The sequence below is a fragment of the Scyliorhinus torazame genome, chromosome 5 (assembly GCF_047496885.1).
Source record: "Scyliorhinus torazame isolate Kashiwa2021f chromosome 5, sScyTor2.1, whole genome shotgun sequence".
NCBI classification, from domain to species: Eukaryota; Metazoa; Chordata; class Chondrichthyes; order Carcharhiniformes; family Scyliorhinidae; genus Scyliorhinus; species Scyliorhinus torazame.
This window is the reverse complement of record NC_092711.1, coordinates 155047897-155068546: the sequence shown is the minus strand read 5'-3', so window position 1 is coordinate 155068546 and position 20650 is coordinate 155047897. Positions and strand designations below refer to the sequence as shown.

At 46.4% G+C, this 20650-nt stretch overlaps 1 protein-coding gene across 1 annotated transcript; it reads right to left on the bottom strand.

Moving 5' to 3' along the window:
- Window positions 1-5682: 5682 nt before the first annotated feature.
- Window positions 5683-15179, bottom strand: LOC140420175 (uncharacterized). Its single transcript, XM_072504200.1, has 2 exons — window positions 15085-15179; window positions 5683-12136 (listed from the first exon to the last, which is right to left on the bottom strand). Exon 2 carries the CDS (start codon window positions 11767-11769, stop codon window positions 10594-10596), a length of 1176 nt encoding a protein of 391 aa, XP_072360301.1. The 5' UTR covers window positions 11770-12136; window positions 15085-15179; the 3' UTR covers window positions 5683-10593.
- Window positions 15180-20650: the final 5471 nt, after the last annotated feature.

Sequence of the window (20650 nt, the reverse complement as noted above, 5' to 3'; positions counted from 1 at the left end):
AACATCTTGCCAAGTTCATCCCCACACCCCCACTACTTGCCTTCAAACAACTGCACAACCTCAAACAAACCATTGTTTGCAGCAAACTACCCAGCCTTCAGAACAGTGACCATGACACCACACAACCCTGCCATGGCAAACTCTGCAAGATGTGCCAGATCATCGACATGGATACAACCATTACACATGAGAACACCACCCACCCAGGTATGCGGTACATACTCGTGCGACTCGGCCAACGTTGTCTACCTCATACGCTGCGGAAAGGATGTCCCGAAGCGTGGTACATTGGCGAGACCGTGCAGACGCTGCAACAACGAATGAACGGACATCGCGCGACAATCACCAGGCAGGAATGTTCCCTTCCAGTCAGGGAACACTTCAGCAGTCAAGGGCATTCAGCCTCTGATCTCCGGGTTAGCGTTCTCCAAGGTGGCCTTCAGGACGCGCGACAACGCAGAATCGCCGAGCAGAAACTTACAGCCAAGTTCCGCACACATGAGTGCGGCCTCAACCGGGACCTGGGATTCATGTCGCATTACATTCATCCCCCACCATCTGGCCTGCAAAATCCTCCCAACTGTCCTGGCTTGACACAATTCACACCTCTTTAACCTGGGGTTACCCCATCTCTGTATCCGTAAAGATTTAATCACCTGCTAATGCTCGTATTCTAAGCATTGTCTGGCATCTTTGAATCTGTCTATATATATGTTTCTGGAACATACCTCTTCATTCACCTGAGAAAGGAGCAGCGCTCCGAAAGCTAGTGACATCGAAACAAACCTGTTGGACTTTAACCTGGTGTTGTAAGACTTCTTACTGTGCTCAGCCTAGTCCAACGCCGGCATCTCCATATCATCTCTTGAAGACATTTGCTCCCTCAGCTTGACACATTACGACACTTGGATTTCATTCAGCAGCCCAATCCATGCCGACTGTAGAGAAAGCAAATCAGTCCTATCCCCCTCAATATCCCCGTTACTCTGCAAGTTTATTTCCTCACACTTTTATTTTGAAATGTTGATTGTCTGTGCTTCCTCCACCCTCATAGGCAGCGAGTTGCAGATCTCTCGCATCTCACTGTTGAAATAACTATCTCCTTCACAGCCCCATCAGTCTCCCCTCCTGTAATCAAGTCCTATATATTACACACATTTTTAGTGCGGTATTATTGAGTGTTTACTGGGAAAAGCAGAACGAGAATGGAGGGAGAATGTGCGCGATGGAGATTTACAGCTTTTGGGAAACAAGAGATGAAAGAATGTTCCATAGCAACTAGAATTGTCTGTTCTGAATTTCTATCCTGCACTGACAGTGATGTCTTTTGTAAACAGTTTTTACAGAATATTAGAAGAGGACGAATTCCAGTCAGATATCTCAGACGTCACAACGCGATCTGACAGAGTCACTCGATTCTTTGGGGCTGAATATTATCAGACTTTGAATCTAGGAGAAGAAAAGTTTGTCTCCTCTGTTGGCTTCAAAGGATCTTCAGCAACTTTGCAACCTGAAAAGCACCGAGACACACACACCTGAGTGAGAGTGTCCCAGTGCAGATATTGAATGAGCTTTAACCAGCCACACAGCCCAAAGAAACATCACACCATTCAGAGAGGGGAAAATCCATACACGTGTTCGCTGTGAAGACAAGGTTTCAACTGATCATCAGACTTGGAGAGAGTCACATATTGCATGGAGCAACCATGGAAATGTGGGGACTGTGGCAAGAGATTCAAATACCCGTCACAACTGGAGGCTCATCGCAGCCGTCACACTGGGGAGAGACCGTTCATCTGCCCTGAGTGTGGAAGCGGTTTGAGTCATTTATCCACCTTGCAATCCCACCAGCGAATTCACACTGGGGAGAGGCCGTTCACTTGCCTTGAGTGTGGGCAGGGATTTACTCAGTCATCCAACCTATTGAGACATCAGCAAATTCACACTGGGGAGAGACCATTCACCTGCCCTGAGTGTGGGAAGGGATTCAGTAATTCATCAGACCTGCATAAACACCAGCGAATTCACACTGGGGAGAGACCATTCACCTGTCCTGAGTGTGGGAAGGGATTCAGTAATTCATCAGACCTGTATAAACATGAGCAAATTCACATTGGGGAAAGGCCATTCACTTGCTCTGAATGTGGGAAGGGATTCAGTGATTCATCTAAACTGCTGCGACACAAGCGAGTTCACACTGGGGATAGGCCGTTCACCTGCTCCGTGTGTGGTAATGGATTTGGTGCTTTACCGACTCTACTGACACACCAGCGAGTACACACTGGGGAGAGGCCTTTCACCTGTTCTGAGTGTGAGAAGGCTTTCACTCATTCATGCAGCCTGCAGGAACACTGCGAGTTCACACTGGGGAGAGGCTGTTCTCCTGTTCTGAGTGTGGGAAAGGATTCACTCGGTCTGCACACGTGCTGAGACACCAGTGTGTTCACACCGGGGAGAGACCATTCACCTGCTCTGAGTGTGGAAAGGGATTCACTCAGTTACCGCATCTGCAGACACATCAACGCATTCACAAGTCATTACAAAGGTTGGATTCTGCTGTTTTTGCTGCTGTTAATCACATCCAGGACTGAGCCATGTTCATTCTGACACTTGGTGAAGTGGGAGCGTCGGAGGCTTTCTTTCTGCTGGACTGGTCGGTCTCACGACTTTGCTTCCAGTGGGCTGGTGCTCTTTGAGCCTGGGAGAGCACATTTCCTCTGAAATGATCCACAAAAGCTGATGCAGGACATGTATTTTATCATGGATAGTAAATAGCATTTTCCCCCCATTATAGGTGGATCTAAAATAAATACATGAAGAACTGGAAAAACACAGCAGGTCTGGCAGCATCTGTGGAGAGAAACAGAGTTAACGTTTCACGTCCAATGAAACTCTACTTCAGAACTAAAGAGAGGGAGAAATGTGATGGGTTTGAAGCTGGTGAGAAAGGGGGGAGGGTGTAAGATCTACACTTTCCTGTTGTTGCATATATTAAGTAACGCCGACCGTTTTGGGTGCCATGTAATTTTATTTGGTATCTATTGATTGATTATAACAGAAATTCTTATTCCAGAATTTACAAGGTTCTCAGTTCAGCCCTTGCCTGCAAAAGACTGTTTTGAGAATCAGATTATCCTTAGTAACTTACAGAACGACTTGAATTCAAAATACAATGTAATGGTTTCTTTGCTCAAAGCAAACAGCCACATAGGTTAGAAATAGAGATGGAAAATATGAAACAAAGATAATAGATCACTTCTTAGGCAAAACATATTGGATGATTCTAGAATGGAATACCCTAAAACTATTACCTTTAAGGAATTTGTTCTCAGTCTAAGTCAATCTATTCCTGCCCCTGTAATAAGCTGATTAGTTTGGATGGGTCTTTAATACATTTGGTTCGATGATTGGGTTGTCAATCTTCAATATGCAACATTATCAGTCTTGTTGCATCTTCAAATTCTTTAGTTTGTGTTGGTATGCAAAATCTGTTCTGGTCATTGCACTGGTCTGCGCTTTGTCTTTTATGATTCCTTCTTTCGGCCAATGGAAGGCTTATATGAACTCTAATGTCAACCTAACCTTCAATAGAAATGTTGCACTTGCTCAGCTTGTTGCCAGCTGTTCCTTGCCAACAGATATTCATTTTGCAGAAGCAAGCAATATCCATTTTGCAAAGGCAAGCAATATCCATTTTGCACAGTCATGATGGAATCCATTTTCCATAGTTTCTGATTGAGCTTTTTAAGTCAATTATTAATTCGATTTATTAATTAACCCTCTTTTAACTAAAATAAATAGCTAGTTTCTTTCAGAGGGTCAGGTAGAACAAAAGGTAAAGTCAGGGATTGGTTGGAGGGTGGGTAAGATTAAATGTCAAAAATGTCCTGGAACAAAACGGAAAGGGAGAGGTAATGGTTGTAGTAAAGAATCAAAGCATTGGTCCAGCGTAAGTGTTAATGGCAAAATAAAGGACAGCTTGTGTTGGGCTTCTTCGGAACATTGCAGCAGGCCGATGTCAGAAATGTGAGCCTGAGAGCAAGGTGATGAATTCTAATGGCAGCAAGCGGAAGGTCAGGGTCATGCTTGTGGACTGAGCGGAGGTGTTCCACAAAGAGGGCAGGGAACAGGCTCCAGATGAATTAAAGAGAAACCATTTGTGTCCAGAATATTGTGAATATCCTTTTACTCTGGTTGTCTAAGGTCCTCAAGTCATTTTCTGGACTTTATTTCCCGTGTTCTGCTTCATTAATAAACTTTTATCAGTAAAAACATTTGATTTTTCTGGACTTTTCATAATTAGATTGATGTACTTTAGGGAAAGTGGGTGAGAAGTTGACAGGCTCTTTAACAGAAAGTTAATCCCTCTAAGATAATTGGCAAAGGAGCCAGAGGGGGAGATGAGATTTTATTTTATTTGACACAGCGAGTTGTTCTGATCTGTTTGAAAGCAGATTCAATGGTATCTTTCCAAAGGGTGAATATTTGAATGGGAAGAATTTGCAGGGTTCTGGGGAAAGATCAGAGTAGTTGGATGAATCAGAGAGACCTTTCAAAGAGATAGCAGGGACACAATGGGTCAAATGGTCTCCTCCTGCAGCCTGTGAATCTGAGCCTCCTGCTTTTGTGCAGGTTAAAAGGGACAGATTTCATTACAGCCTCTTCCCTGTATATGTATTTAAAGAGACGGGTTTCTCTTTAGCTCTGAGTGACCGATATAACAATCAGTCGGAGGCCCATTTCCCAGTCAGTCCTCCAGCACCTTCCTGTCTCTCTATTAGTGCGATGCCCATCTGGTGCACAGGCCCCGTTATTCTCAGCCAAATTCAGCCTCAGCTCCGTCTCCTGCCTGTCATTGACATGAGCAATAGACAGTAAAGTGCCCGAGGGCAAATGGAAAGTCAAAACTTGTGGTTCTAAACCAATACTTTATTCAGTCAAATCCATGTTATTTATCCTGAGGTTTCTATTATTAGATTTAGGCACTGGAGGCAAAGGGTGGGGGTTTTAAAAGGGTAACTTTCCCTTTCTAACTTTGTGCTGTCTATAGTGTCAGCTGTGGCTCAGCGGGCAGCTCTCTCACCTCGGAGTCAAAGGTTGCGGGTTCAAAGCCCAGTCCAGGGACCCAAGGACAAAATTCAGTTCCAACATTCCTCGTCCCGGCCTTGAGGGTGTGCTGCACTGTCAGAACAGCCTTCTTTCAAATAAGATGTTAAACTGAGGCTCTGTCTGTCCCTATCAGGTGGGTGTAAAAGTTCCCACAGCCACTATTTTGAAGAAGAGCTGGGGAGTTATCCCCGGTGTCCTGGTCAATATTTATCCCTCAATCTACATCACTAAAAACACATCATCTGCTCATTATCACATTGCTGTGTGTGGGATCTTGCTGTGTGTAAATTGGCTGCTGTGTTTCCTACATTACAACAGTGACTGCACTTCAAAAGTACTTCATTGGCTGTAAAGCACTTTGGGACATTCTGTGGCTGTAAAAGGCGCTATAGAAATGCAAGTTTTGAAATTTATGTTTTCTGATCTTGTTATCTGGAACTTTATTGATTTCAGCCACCCCCAACTTACCATTGAATAAATTCACTTTGGTTCAGACAAAGCAATTAAGGCAAAGACATAATTTGCTTTATATTAAATTTTAAAAGTTTATTCAAAGAAACTTTAAGACATTGACTTTTACAACTTCATTTGGGTGATCGGTCTGCAGAAGCGTAACCCACTCTGGCTCCTTCTTTGACAGTAATTCCCGTGGAATTCAGCCTCGGGAGTCCGGCTCCTTCTTTGACATTAATTTCCTTGGAACTCGGCCTCAGGAGTCTTCAGCACTTGGCCAGCAAGGAAGACCTTCGGAACCTCTACTTTTATCCACAAAGTGACCATTACCTCATGTCAGAGTTGGGCCTGTTGTAACATGACCATTGGTCAAGTTGGTCACTGGATTAATTTAATTGGATCCCCAATTACTGACACCACCTTCTCTCATTATCTCAGACAGGAATACAATAGAACTGTTTAATACTATCCGTTTATCTGATTCTATACAATGCCTTATTCAGAGTTTCAAATGTTGAGGCTAATCAGAGCTTGAAGGTCTCTCTTGCCAGTACATTTATCCTCATTGCACATTCTTTAGACACAGCAGTTAGCTTTTACATTTTTACAGCAAATAAAACTCAGTCTCTTATTATAACTACTGATTTATTGTTGATTATTTTATTGTAACTCAATTAAGGCTCATTACTTAATCAGTCATCTGGCACTGACTGGTAGCTAATTAATATAGTAATCTTTAATTAATACATTCGATTAATACAATATCCACTGGTTGGAAAAGACTTTTATGGAAGACAATCACTTTCTTTCTTACTAACTTTGATTGGATTGAACAATGAGTCTTAGACTTGAGCCAGACTTTGGCAGGATATGATACCCTGTCGCTTTACAAAATTCTGGAACAATTTGTTACTTTGAACAATTACGCCTCATTCAGCAGTTTCTTGAAACAGTTTGGTTTATACAGAATGAATTTTTAAAATAAAGGTCCAGTCACGTTTCAGAGTTTAACATGGTTTCCTTAACCTTGTTACTTATAACAGTGAAGATGGACGAGTGATTGATTTTTAAAAAGATTATTAATGAGGCGTACCCAGAATTTCCGACCTTACAACAGTCACTACACTTCAAAAGTACTTCAAAGGCTGTAAAATGCTTTAGGAGATCGTGTGGTCACGAAAGGTGCTATAGAAATAGATACAGAAACCCTTGAATGCAGAAGGAGGCCATTCAGCCCATCGAGTCTGCACCCACCCTTCAAAAGAGCACTCTACCCATATCCACTCACCCATAACCCCATAACCTAACTTGCACATGCCTGGACACTGGGGGGACAATTTATCAGGGCCAATCACCCCAACCCATACACCTTAAGAACGTAGAACATTACAGCGCAGTACAGGCCCTTCGGCCCTCGATGTTGCGCCGATCTGTGAAACCACTCTAAAGCCCATCTACACTATCCCCTTATCGTCCATATGTCTATCCAATGACCATTTGAATGCCCTTAGTGTTGGCGAGTCCACTACAGTTGCAGGCAGGGCATTCCACGCCATTCCTACTCTCTGAGTAAAGAACCTACCTCTGACATCTGTCTTATATCTATCTGCCCTCAATTTAAAGCTATGTTCCCTCATGCTAGACATCACCATCCGAGGAAAAAGGCTCTCACTGTCCACTCTATCCAATCCTCTGATCATCTTGTAGGCCTCAATTAAGTCACCTCTTAACCTTCTTCTCTCTAACGAAAACAGCCTCAAGTCCCTCAGCCTTTTCTCATAAGATCTTCCCTCCAGGCAACATTCTGGTAAATCTCCTCTGCACCCTTTCCAATGCTTCCACATCCTTCCTATAATGCAGTGACCAGAATTGCACGCAATACTCCAAATGCGGCCGCAACAGAATTTTGTACAGCTGCAACATGACCTCATGGCTCCGAAACTCAATCCCTCTACCAAAAGCTAACACACCGTACGCCTTCTTAACAACCCTCTCAACCTGGGTGGCAACTTTCAGGGATTTATGTACATGGACACTGAGATCTCTCTGCTCATCCACACTGCCAAGAATCTTACCATTAGCCCAGTACTCTGTCTTCCTGTTATTCCTTCCAAAATGAATCACCTCACACTTTTCTGCATTAAACTCCATTTGCCACCTCTCAGCCCAGCGCTGCAGCTTATCTATGTCCCTCTGTAACTTGTAACATCCTTCCGCACTGTCCACAACTCCACCGACTTTAGTGTCATCTGCAAATTTACTCACCCATCCTTCTACACCTTCCTCCAGGTCATTTATAAAAACGACAAACAGCAGTGGCCCCAAAACAGATCCTTGTGGTACACCACTAGTAACTGCACTCCAGTCTGAACATTTCCCATCATCCACCACCCTTTGTCTTCTTCCAGCTAGCCAATTTCTGATCCAAACCGCTAAATCATCCTGAATCCCATGCCTCCGTATTTTCTGCAAAAGCCTACCGTGGGGAACCTTATCAAACGCTTTACTGAAATCCATATAAAGCACATCAACTGCTTTACCCTCATCCACCTGTTTGATCACCTTCTCAAAGAACTCAATAAGGTTTGTGAGGAATGACCTACCCTTCACAAAACCGTGTTGACTATCTCTAATCAAATTATTCCTTTCCAGATGATTCTACATCCTATCTCTAATAAACCTTTCCAAGACTTTGCCCACAACAGAAGTAAGATTCACTGGTCTATAGTTACTGGGGTTGTCTCTACTCCCCTTCTTGAACAAGGGAACAACATTTGCTATCCTCTAGTCTTCTGGCACTATTCCTGGAGACAAAGATGACTTAAAGATCAAAGCCAAAGGCTCAGCAATCTCCTCCCTAGCTTCCCAGAGACTCCGAGGATAAATCGCATCCGGCCCAGGGGACTTATCTATTTTCACACTTTCCAGAATTGCTAACACCTCCTCCTTCTGAACCTCAAGCCCTTCGAGTCTAGTAGCCTGTATCTCAGTATTCTCCTCGACAACATTGTCCTTTTCCTGTGCAAATACTGATGAAAAATACTCATTTAGCACCTCTCCTATTTCCTCGGACTCCACGCACAACTTCCCACTACTGTCTTTGACTGGCCCTACTCTTACCCGAGTCATTCTTTTATTCCTGACATAACTATAGAAAGCTTTAGGGTTATCCTTGATCCTACCTGCCAAAAACGTCTCATGTCACCTCCTGGCTCTTCTTAGCTCTCTCTTTAGGTCCTTCCTAGCTAACTTGTAACTCTCGAGCGCCCTAACTGAACCTTCACGTCTCATCTTTACATAAGCCTCTTTCTTCCTCTTGACAAGTGTTTCAACTGCTTTAGTAAACCACGGTTCCCTCACTCGACCCACATCAAGCTCCACATTTCCATTGTGCCCATCCCCTGCAGTTTTCCTCTCCATCCAATGCATCCTAAGTCTTGCCTCATCGCATCATAATTGCCTTTCCCCCAGATATAACTCTTGCCCTGCGGTATATACCTATCCCTTTCCATCACTAAAGTAAACGTAATCGAATTGTGGTCACTATCACCAAAGTGCTCACCTACCTCCACATCTAACACCTGTCCTGGTTCATTAGCCAGTACCAAATCCAATATGGCCTCGCCTCTCATTGGCCTATCTGCATACTGTGTCAGGAAACCCTCCTGCACACATTGGACAAAAACGGACCCATCTAAAGTACTCGAACTATAGCGTTTCCAGTCACTATTTGGAAAGTTAAAGTCTCCCATAACAACTACCCTGTTACCTTCGCTCCTATCCAGAATCATCTTTGCAATCCTTTCCTCTACATCTCTGGAACTTTTCGGAGGCCTATAGAAAACCCCTGACAGGGTGACCTCACCTTTCCTGTTTCTAACCTCAGCCCTTACTACCTCAGTAGACGTGTCCTCATCATTCTTTCTTCCACCGTAATACTGTCCTTGACTAACAATGCCACCCCTCCCCCTCGTTTACCACCTTCCCTGAGCTTCATGAAATATCTAAACCCCGGCACCTGCAACAACCATTCCTGTCCCTGCTCTATCCATGTCTCCTAGCTGGCCACAACATCGAAGTCCCAGGTACCAACCCAAGACGCAAGTTCACCCACCATATTCCAGATGCTCCAGGCATTGAAGTAAACACACTTTAAACCACCTTCCTGCCTGCCGGTACACTCCTAGGAACGTTGAAACCTTACTCATGACCTCACTACACTCAACCTCCTGTATACTGGAGCTACAATTCAGGTTCCCAAGGATGTTGGCACCCCTGTTGGGACAGAAGATGCGTTGGTGGAATTTTGGTAGTACACTCGATGTTGATCTGGTTGAAGTACCTAGCCATGATGAACAAGGCCTCCAGGTATTCTGTTTTATTGTTATTTATAGCGGTGTACAATTCATCAAGCGCCTTCTTCACTTCCGCCTGGGGTGGGATGTAGACCGCCGTGATGATGGCAGAAGTGAACTCCGTGGAAGGTAAGAACAAAGAAAATGACAGCACAGGAACAGGCCCTTCGGCCCTCCCAGCCTGCGCCGATCCAGATCCTTTATCTAAACCTGTCACCTATTTTCCAAGAAAGAACAAAGAAAATTACAAAATGTAGTATGGACAGTACTTCACAGTCGGGTATTCCAGATCCGGGGAGCAGCAGTTCACCAGGGTCGCCACATCCGAGCACCAGGAGTTGACGAGGAGACAAATCCCTCCACCCACTCCATGTTCAGTCCTGGATGTGATTAACAGCAGGAATAACAGCAGAATCTAACCAGTCATCACGTGTGAACCCTTTGGTGTCTCAGCATGTTGGACGACCGAGTGAATCGCTCCCACAGTGAGAGCAGGTGAATGGCTTCTTTCCAGTGTGAACTTGCTGGTGTCTCCACAATGTGGATGATGTTTGAAACCACTTTGTGCAGTGAGAGCAGCTGAACGGTCTCTCCTCAGTGTGAATGTGCTTGTGGAACTTCCAGTACCTGAGAGCTGTTAAACCCACTCCCAGAGTCGGAACATTTAAAGGGTCTCTCATTGGTGTGAGTGACATTGTGGCTCAGCAAGTGATGACTGAGTGAATCTTTTCCCAGTCGGAGAGGTGAACGGGCTCTCCCCAGTGTGACCTCGCTCGTGTTTCATCAGGTTGGAGGAGGTTCTAAAGCTCTTTGTGCAATGAGAGCAGCTGAACGTTCTCTCCTCAGAGTGTACGTGCTGGTGGGACATCAGTAGCTGTGAGCTTTTGAAACCCCTCCTGCAGTCAGAGCATTTAAAGGGCCTGCTCTTGGTGTGATTGACATTGTGTTTCAGCAGGCTGCATGAATGAGCAAATCCCTTATCACACACAGTGCAGATGAACGGCTTCTCCCCGGTGTGAACTCTCTGGTGTGTCTGCAGGTGGGGTAACTGAGTGAATCCCTTATCACACACAGTGCAGATGAACGGCTTCTCCCCGGTGTGAACTCGCTGGTGTGTCTGCAGGTGGGGTAACCGAGTGAATTTCTTATCACACACAGTGCAGATGAATGGCCTCTCCCCGGTGTGGACTCGTTCGTGTCTCCGCAGGCTGCCAATGTTAGTGAATCCCTTTTCACACTGAGAGCAGGTGAATGGCCTCTCCCCAGTGTGAACTCGTTCGTGTCTCTGCAGGTTTCCAATGTTAGTGAATCCCTTTTCACACTGAGTGCAGATGAATGGCCTCTCTCCAGTGTGAACTCGTTCGTGTTTCCGCAGGTTGCCAATGTCAGTGAATCCCTTTTCGCACTGAGAGCAGGTGAAAGGCCTCTCTCCAGTGTGAACTCGCTGGTGTGTCTGCAGGTGGGATAACCGAGCGAATCCCTTATCACACACAGAGCAGGTGAATGGCCTCTCCCCAGTGTGAACTCGCTGGTGTCGCTGCAGGCTGGATAACTGAGTGAATTCCTTCCCACGCACTGAGCAGGTGAAAGGCCTCTCCCCAGTGTGAACTCGCTGGTGTGTCTGCAGGTTGGATAACCGAGTGAATTCCTTCCCACAGTCAGAGCAGGTGAACGGTCTCTCCCCAGTGTGAACTCGTTCGTGTCTCCGCAGGCTGCCAGTGTCAGTGAATCCCTTTAAACACTGAGAGCAGGTGAACGGCCTCTCTCCAGTGTGATTGCATTGGTGCCTTGCCAGCTCGTCTGGGGCTGTGAATCCCTTCCCACAATCCTCACATTTCCATGGTTTCTCCATGGTCTGGGTGATCTTGTGTCTCACCGTGTTGGACGATCAGTTGAAGCCTCGTCCACACACAGAACACCTATACAGTCTCTCCCTGCTGTGAATGGTGAAGTATTTTTTCAGGCTGTGTCATTGGTTAAAGCTCTTTCCACAGTCAGTGCTCTGCAACAGTCTCACACGGGTGTGTGTGTGTGTCTCAGTGCTTTTCCAGACACACTGATGTTTAAAATCTCTTGAAGTAGACAGAATAGACAAACATTTCTCCTTCTAGATTCAAAGGCCAATGATCTCCGGTTCCCAAGAATTGAGTGACTCAGTCAGTTCTTGACGTGATATTTAGTTTGAGATCTCGGCGTCAAACTCCTCTCGTTCGAACTTCCTGCAATCAGATTTTACAATAGTAATCATTGTCAGTCCAGGATAGAAACTCAGAACAGACAATTCTAGTTTCTATTGAACATTCTTTCCTCTCTCTTTCCCTGAAATGCTCTAAATCTCAATCCCACACACTCTCCCTCCATTCTCACTCTGCTGTATCTAATATTCACCCTCCCAATTCTCCTGAAGGTGCTGATTGACTGATCCAAGCTCACTGCTTCCTGTCCTGGACACAGAGACCTGAAAATCTTCATGCAGGCTGCCAGACAGATATATGTCTATATTACTGGATGAAAAATGTGTGTAATATCCAAACTGTATTCACTTACTTTCCCTCCCAATTTTCCTGAAGGTGCTGATCAACAAATCTAAACTCACTAAAACCTGTACAACCGTAGAGAATCTCCATACAAGTACATTTACTGATTAGAGATAGGGAAATTCTGAGGAAGAATTTTATTTAGTCATGGAGTAGTCATGACAGGGAACTCACTGCCCACAAGGGTTGTGGAAGTCCAGATGATCAATAATTTAAAATAAAATAGGATGGTTACTTGAAGAAAATAAACTTGCTGGTGAACAGGGATATCGAGGGGGAATGGGACTGACTGGATTGCTGTACAGAGAGTCGGCATTGACTTGAGTTCCCAAATGGATTCTGTCAGTGCTGCAATGACTGTATGACTGGAAATATATAATGTAGGTACAGTACTATTTACAAAACTAGAAATAATAATACATGTATTTTATTACAGAACCATCAATAATATAAGAGAATATCATAATAATAATAGAACCATCATACCACACAACACGTGACATATCTCCGTCCGATATTAAACTTTTAAAAATTAATTTACGGGATGTGGACAATGCTGGTTAGGCCGGCATTTATTGCCCATCCCCAGTTGCCCTTCCGAAGGGGCTGGTTCAGCACAGGGCTAAATCGCTGGCTTTGAAAGCAGACCAAGGCAGGCCAGCAGTACGGTTCAATTCCCGTACCAGCCTCCCCGAACAGGCGCTGGATATGTGGCAACTAGGGGCTTTTCACAGTAACTTCATTTGAAGCCTACTTGTGACAATAAGCAATTTTCATTTCATTTCATTTCAAGTAGTGGTGAACTGCCTTCTTGAACTGCTGCAGTCATTGAGGTGTAGGTACATCCCCTGTGCTGTTTTTTTTAAATTTGTTTTTTATAAATTTAAAGTACCCAATTCATTTTTTTCCAATTAATGGGCAATTTAGCTTGGCCAATCCACCTACCCTGCACGTCTTTGGGTTGTGGGGGCGAAACCCACGCAAACACGGGGAGAGTGCGCTAACTACACATGGACAGTGATCCAGAGCCGGGATTGAATCTGGGGCCTCAGCGCTGTGAGGCAGCAGCGCTAACCACTGCTCCACCATGCTGCCCGACATCCCCTGTGCTGTTCGGGAGGGAATTCCAGGATGTTGCCCCAGGGGCAGTATATTTCCAAGTCAGGGTGGTAACTTGGAAGTGAACCTCCAGGTGGTGGGGTTCACAGGTATCTGCTGCTCTTGTCCTTCTAGATGGTAGTGGTTGTGGGTTTGGAAGGTGCTGTCTGAGGAACCTTTATGAGTTACTGCAGTGTATCTTGTAGATGATATACACAGCTGCTACTGTTTGTCAGTGGTGGAAGGTTTGAATGTTTGTGGAAGGCGATGCAATCAATCAGGCTGCTTTGTCCTGGATAGTGTTGAGACTCTTGCGTGTTGTTGGAGTTGCACTCATCCAGAAAAGTGGAGTGTATTCCATTACACTCCTGACTTGTGCTTGTAGATGACTGGTGGACAGGCTTTGGGGCATCAGATGGTGTGTTACTTGCCGTAGGATTCCCAGCCTTTGACCTGCCCTGGGAGCTACAGTATTAATATGACTAGTCCAGTTCAGTTTCTGATCAATGGTAACCCCCAGGATGTTGGTTGTGCACGTTTCAGCGATGGGAATGCCACTGAATGTCAAGGGGTGGTGGTTAGATCCTCTCCTGTAGGAGATGGTCATTGCCTGGCACTTGTGTAGCACGAATGTAACTTGCCACTTCTTAGGCCAAACCTGTTTATTGTCCAGATCTTACTGAACTTGGACATGGACTGCTTCATTGTCAGAGGAGTTGAGAATGGTGCTGAACATTGTGCAGTCATCCACAGACATCACCACTTCTCACCTTATGATGGAAGGAAGATCATTGATGAAGCAGCTGAAGATGGATGGGCTGAGGAAACTGTCCTGAGGAACTCCTGCAGTGATGTCCTGGAGCTGAGATGATTGACCTCCAATCACCACAACCATCTTCCTTTGTGCCAGGTATGACTCCAACTAGTGGAGAGTTATCCCCCGATTCCCACTGACTCCAGTTTAGCGAGGGCTCCTTGATGCCATACTCGGTCAAATGCTGCAATGATGTCAAGGGCAGTCACTCTCACCTCACTTCTGGCATTCAGCTCTTTCGTCCAAGTTTCAACTAAGGCTGTAAAGAGGTCAGGAGCTGAGTGACCCTGGTGGAACCCAAACTGAGCGCCCAGAAGCAGGTTATTGCAGAATAAGTGCTGCTTAATAGCAACTTTGATGACTCCTTCCATCACTTTGCTGATGATGGACAGTGGACCTACAGAGAAGTAATTGGCTGAGTTGGATTTGCCCTGTTTACTGTCCCCTTAAATGTCAGTCATCTCCTGGGGAAACCAGCCCTTTAATTGTGAACATTAAGAAAGAGATCGTCCTTTTAGCCAGACAAATAAATGTGTCAAGCTGAGGGAGCAAAGGATGTCAATGTCTTTAAGAGAGAGAGAGAGACCTGGGCCAAGCTTTGCAGAGTCTGCACCCTCCCTGATTCACTTCCTTTCCCTTCAGTTGCTGCAAGTGACCAATTGAAGGTGAGAATGAGAAAAGAAATGGAAAGGGGGAGAAAAGAAAGTGTTTTTCTCACAGATGTTGGAGACAGGGGAAAGTTTTAGTCTGTGTGAAGCTCAAGCTCATTCAGGGTTGGAGGAACAACAGCTTTGCTCGGCAGAAACCTCCATGTCCAGCTTCCGCATTGAGACAATGGGAGAGCTCTGATTGGCGGAGAAACAGAGTCCTTCCGGTCCTCCTATCTTCCCATTGGGCACAAGTCAGCGGGAAAGTCAGAGATAGTGAACTCACCCTGTACATGCGCAGATTGCCCTCTCCCTGAGACATGCGCAGTCCTGAGTTGGTGGGAGGGGCTTCTCGCTCTGGCCTCAGCTGTCAGCCGGTTGCCTGGAAACCGTCTTGACGATGTGCTGGGGGAGGGAGTACAAAGGGTGAGGGCGGGGCTCCCGTGTCCTCGCGCCGGGCGGTGCGCTCAAATGCAGTGACGTCACTGCGGAACCGATTTATTCCTATTGGCTGATTTAGAGGCCAAGCTCCTTTGTGATGTCACAATGTGGAGGTTGGACAATGAGTTTCAGACTAAAACATTCTCCTCTGGGCAACATCTGGGAGCAAATCAATGTCTCCCCTTTTCAGAAGGTCATGAGATACAGGAGCAGAATTAGGCCATTTGGCCCATCGAGTCTGCTCTACCATTCTATCATGGCTGTGCTCATCCTGGCTTTAATTCCACCGTACTGCCAGTTCCCCATTACCCTTGAACCTATTACCAATTAAAAATCTGTCTAAAATCTGGATTTAGCCCTTTACATAAAGTGTGTGACATTCATGGAAGTTTGCCAACTGGAGCGTTATTCTCAGTTAAATTCAGCCCTCAGCCCCGTCGCTGCCTGTCATTGACATGAGCAATAGAGAGACAGAAAGGTGCCCGAGGCTCAAATGGGAAGTCAAATCTTGTGACTCGAAACCAACACCTCAACATTTGTCAGTCAAATCCATGTTATTTATACTGGGGGTTTTATTATTACATTTAGGCACTGGAAGCAAAGGATGGGGGGTTTTAAAAGGTAACTTTCACTTTCTAACTTTGTATTGCCTATAATGTCAGCCGTGGCTCAGTGGGCAGCTCTCTCACCTCAGAGTCAGAAAGTTGTTGGTTCAAGTCCCAATCCAGGGACCTGAGGACAAAAATCACATCCAACATTCCTCCTCGCAGCACTGAGGGAGTGCTGCACTGTCAGAACAGCCTTCTTTCAAATAAATAAAATGAAATGAAAATCACTTATTGTCACAAGTAGGCTTCAAATGAGGTTACTGTGAAAAGCCCCTAGTTGCCACATATCCGGCGCCTGTTCGGGGAGGCTGGTACGGGAATTGAACCGTGCTGCTGGCCTGCCTTGGTCTGCTTTCAAAGCCAGCGTTTTAGCCCAGTGCTAAACCAGACCCTAATAATAAGATTCAAATAAGATTCTAAACGGAGGCCCTGTCTGGCCCTATCAGATGGATGTTAAAGATCCCACAGCGGAGAGGGAGAGGCTGGTGGGAGAGATACCTTGGGTAGACAGGAAGTATGCGGAGGCCCCCGAGGGAGGGTTGCGAAAGGAGCGCCGGAGATTATAGGTGGAGTTTGATTTGCTGACCACTGGGAAGGCGGAGGCACAGTTGAGGAAAGTGAAAGGGGCAGTTTACGAGTATGGGGAGAAAGCAAGTAGGATGCTGGCGCACCAACTTCGCAGGAGAGATGGGGCCAGGGAGATCGGGGGAGTGAGGGATAAGGAAGGTAATACGTTCTTGGGCCCAGAGAAGGTCAATTAAGTCTTTAAGGAGTTTTACTGTAAACTGTACGAGTCAGAACCCTCGAGGGGAGGGGAAGGGATGAAGCAATTTATGGATCGATTGAGGTTCCCAAGGGTGGACGAGGAGCGGGTGGAGGGACTGGGGGCCCCGATTGAGTTGGAGGAGATGGTTAAGGGCTTAGCAAGTATGCAGTCGAGCAAGGCCCCGGGTCCGGATGGCTTCCCTGTAGAATTTTATAAGAAATTCTCGGAGATACTGAGCCCACTCCTGCTAAGAACCTTTAACGAGGCAAAGGAGAGAGGAACCCTCCCCCCGACGATGTCGCAGGCACTGATCTCGCTCATTTTGAAGAGGGGGAAGGATCCGCTTCAATGTGGGTCCTTCAGGCTGACATCCCTCCTGAATATGGATGCCAAACTGCGAGCAAAAATTTTGGCTACCAGAATAGAGGACTGCATCCGGGAGTGATTGAGGAGGACCAGGCGGGTTTCGTCAATGGCAGGCAATTGAACACAAATGTGAGGAGGCTCCTGAATATTAGTATGATGCCCTCAGAAGGAGGGGACGCAGAAGTAGTGGCTGCAATGGACGCAGAGAAAGCCTTTGACAGGGTGGAATGGGAGTACCTGTGGGAAGTGTTAGGTAGGTTGTATATTTCGGACCCGCCAGAGGGGACGGGGGAGATCATGCGGATCCGAAGGGACTTTGGGAGCTTCTCGGGATACAAGTTGAATGTGAGGAAAAGTGAGCTGTTTGTAATCCACGCTAGGGGTCAGGAGGAGATACTAGGGGAACTCCCGCTCGAGATGGCAGAGGGAAGCTTTCTTTACCTAGGTATACAGGTGGCTAGGAACTGGGATGCCTTGCACAGGCTCAATCTATCTCGGCTTGTCGAGCAGATGGAGGGAGACTTTAAAAGGTGGGCCATGCTCCCACTTTCCCTGGCGGGAAGGATGCAGACCGTGAAGATGACGGTCCTCCCCAGATTCCTGTTTGTTTTCCAGTGCCTTCCCATCTTCATCCCCAAACCCTTCTTCAAGTGGGTGAACAGGATTATCACGGAATTTGTGTGGGCAAACAAGACCCCGCGTGTTAAAAGACTGGGAGGGGTGTTGGGGGGGGCGGGGGGGGGGGGGGGGGGGTTGGTGTGTCTGAACTTCTGTAGCTACTATTGGGGTGCTAATGTGGCCATGATTAGGAAATGGGTAATGGAGTAGGGGGTGGCGTGGGGGCGGCTAGAGGCGGCATCATGCAAAGGCACCAGCCTAGGGGCACTAGTAACGGCACCGCTGCTGCTCTCACCGGCACAATACACCACAAGCCCAGTGGTGACGGCGGCACTGCGGGTCTGGGGTCAGTGAAGAAGGCACGGGATGGAGGGGTCCTCAGTTTGGACCCCGATACGGAACAACCATAGAATTGCTCCGGGCAAGAGAGACGGGGGGTTTCAAGGCTGGTATAGGGCAGGCATTAGAAGGATGGGAGACCTGTTTATAGATGGGACTTTACCGAGCTTGAAGGCGCTGGAGGAGAAATTCACCCTACTCCTGGGAAATGCCTTCAGATACCGCCAAATCCGCGACTTTCTCAAAAAACAGGTGGGGACATTTCCGTTGTTACCCCCTCGAAGGATACAGGACAGGGTGGTGTCTGGCATCTGGATAGGAGAGGGAAAGGTGTCGGACATCTACCAAGAGCTGCAGGAGATGGAGGAAGCATCAGTGGAGGAACTGAAGGGCAAGTGGGAGGAGGAGCTAGGTGAGGAGCTAGATGAGGGCCTGTGGGCTGATGCCCTGGGCAGGGTAAATTCCTCCTCATCATGTGCCAGGCTCAGCTTAATTCAGTTTAAGGTGGGACACCGGGCTCATATGATGACGGCGAGAATGAGCAAGTTCTTTGGGGTGGAGGACAGTTGTGCGAGATGTTCAGGGAATCCAGCGAACCATGTCCATATGTTCTGGGCATGCCCGGCGCTTAGAAGAATTCTGGCGAGGCTTTGCGAGGGCTATGTCCAGGACTTTGGACACGCGGGTGAAGCCGAGTCCAACAATAGCGATCTTTGGGGTGTCAGAAGATCCGGGAGTGCAGGAAGCGAAAGAGGCCAAGGTTTTGGCCTTTGCCTCCCTGGTAGCACGGAGATGGATCTTGTTCATGTGGAGAGACTCGAAACCCCCGAGTGTGGAGACCTGGGTTAGTGACATGGCGAGGTTCCTCAGCCTGGAGCGAATAAAGTTCGCCTTGAGAGGGTCCTTGCTGGGGTTCTCCCGGCGGTGGCAACCTTTCCTTGACTTTCTAGGGGAGCAGTAAAATTTCAGCAGCAGCAGAAATCGGGGGTGGGGGCTCAGGTGGGGGAACTGTCTATTTAATGTATATTCTCTTTTTGTATAATAACAGCCACCTAGGTTTGTTAAATATTTTTCGTTTATTTTTCTGTTATTGGTTATGTAAAAATTCTGTTTGAAAAAAGCTTTAATAAAAACAAATTTTAAAAAAAAACATTCCCCCGGAGACGTCTGAGACAGTGGAACACAATCAGCAGTCACAAACCTGAAGAGAAGGGAATCCCAAAAGGCACTTGCTTGGACAAGGAGAGCAAGTATTGGTGCGCAGCTGTATTACCAGCGAGAAGTGGGTTCCTGCAACTGTATTGGCAATATTACAATAATCATGGGGGGCTTCAATATGCAGGTGGACTGGGAAAATCAGGTTGTTAGCAGATCCCAAGAAAGGTAACTTTTGGAACAGCTTGTGGTTGAGCCCATTCGGGAAAAAGCAATTCTGGATTTGGTGATGTGTAATGAGGCAGACCTGATTAGGGAACTTAAGGTGAAGGAACCCTTAGGGGGCAGTGAACACAATATGATAGAATTTGCCCTGCAGTTTGAGAGGGAGAAGCTGGAATCAGGTGTAACGGTATTACAATTGAATAAAGGTAACTACAAAGACATGAGGCAGGAGCTGGCCAGAGTTGATTGGAAGGGGAGCCTAGCAGGGAAGACAGTGGAACAGCAATGGCAGGAATTTTGGGGGGTTATTTGGGAGGCACAACCAAAATTCAACCCAAGGAGGAGGAAACATGCTAAGGGGAGGACAAGGCATCCATGGCTGACAAAGAAAGTCAGGGATAGCATAAAAGCAAAACAAAAGCATACAAGTTGGTGAGAATTAGTGGGAAGCCAGAGGATTGGGACGCTTTTAAAAGCGAGTAGAGGACAACTAAAAAACCAATAGGGGGGGGGTGAGATGAAATAGCGAGTAATATAAAAGAAGATAGCAAGAGCTTTTTACAATACATAAAAGGGGAGAGGCAAGAATAAACATTGGATCACTGGAAAATGAAGCTGGAGAAGTAGTAACAGGAAACAAAGAAATGGCAGAGGAACTGAATAGCTACTTTGTGTCAGTCTTCAAGGTGGAAGACACCAGTGGGATACCAGAACTTCAGGTGAATCAGGGGGCAGAGGTGAGTGTAATGGCCATCACTAAGGAGAAGGTTCTGGGGAAATTGAAAGGTCTGAAGGTGGATAAATCACCTGGACCAGATGGACTATACTCAAGGGTTGCAAAAGGAGATAGCTGAGGAGATTGTGGAGGCATTACTGGTGGAATCACTAAAGGCAGGGAGGGTCCAAAAGGACGGGAAATTGGCTAATGTAACACCGCTGTTTAACAAGGGAGGGAGGCAGAAGACAGGAAATTATAGGCCGGTTTCTGACTTTGGTCATTGGTAAGATTTTAAGATGTAAGATTAAAGATGAGATTGTGGAGTATCTGGAAGTACATGATAAAATAGGACTGAGTCAGCACGGCTTCGTCAAGGGGAGTCATGTTTGACAAATCTGTTG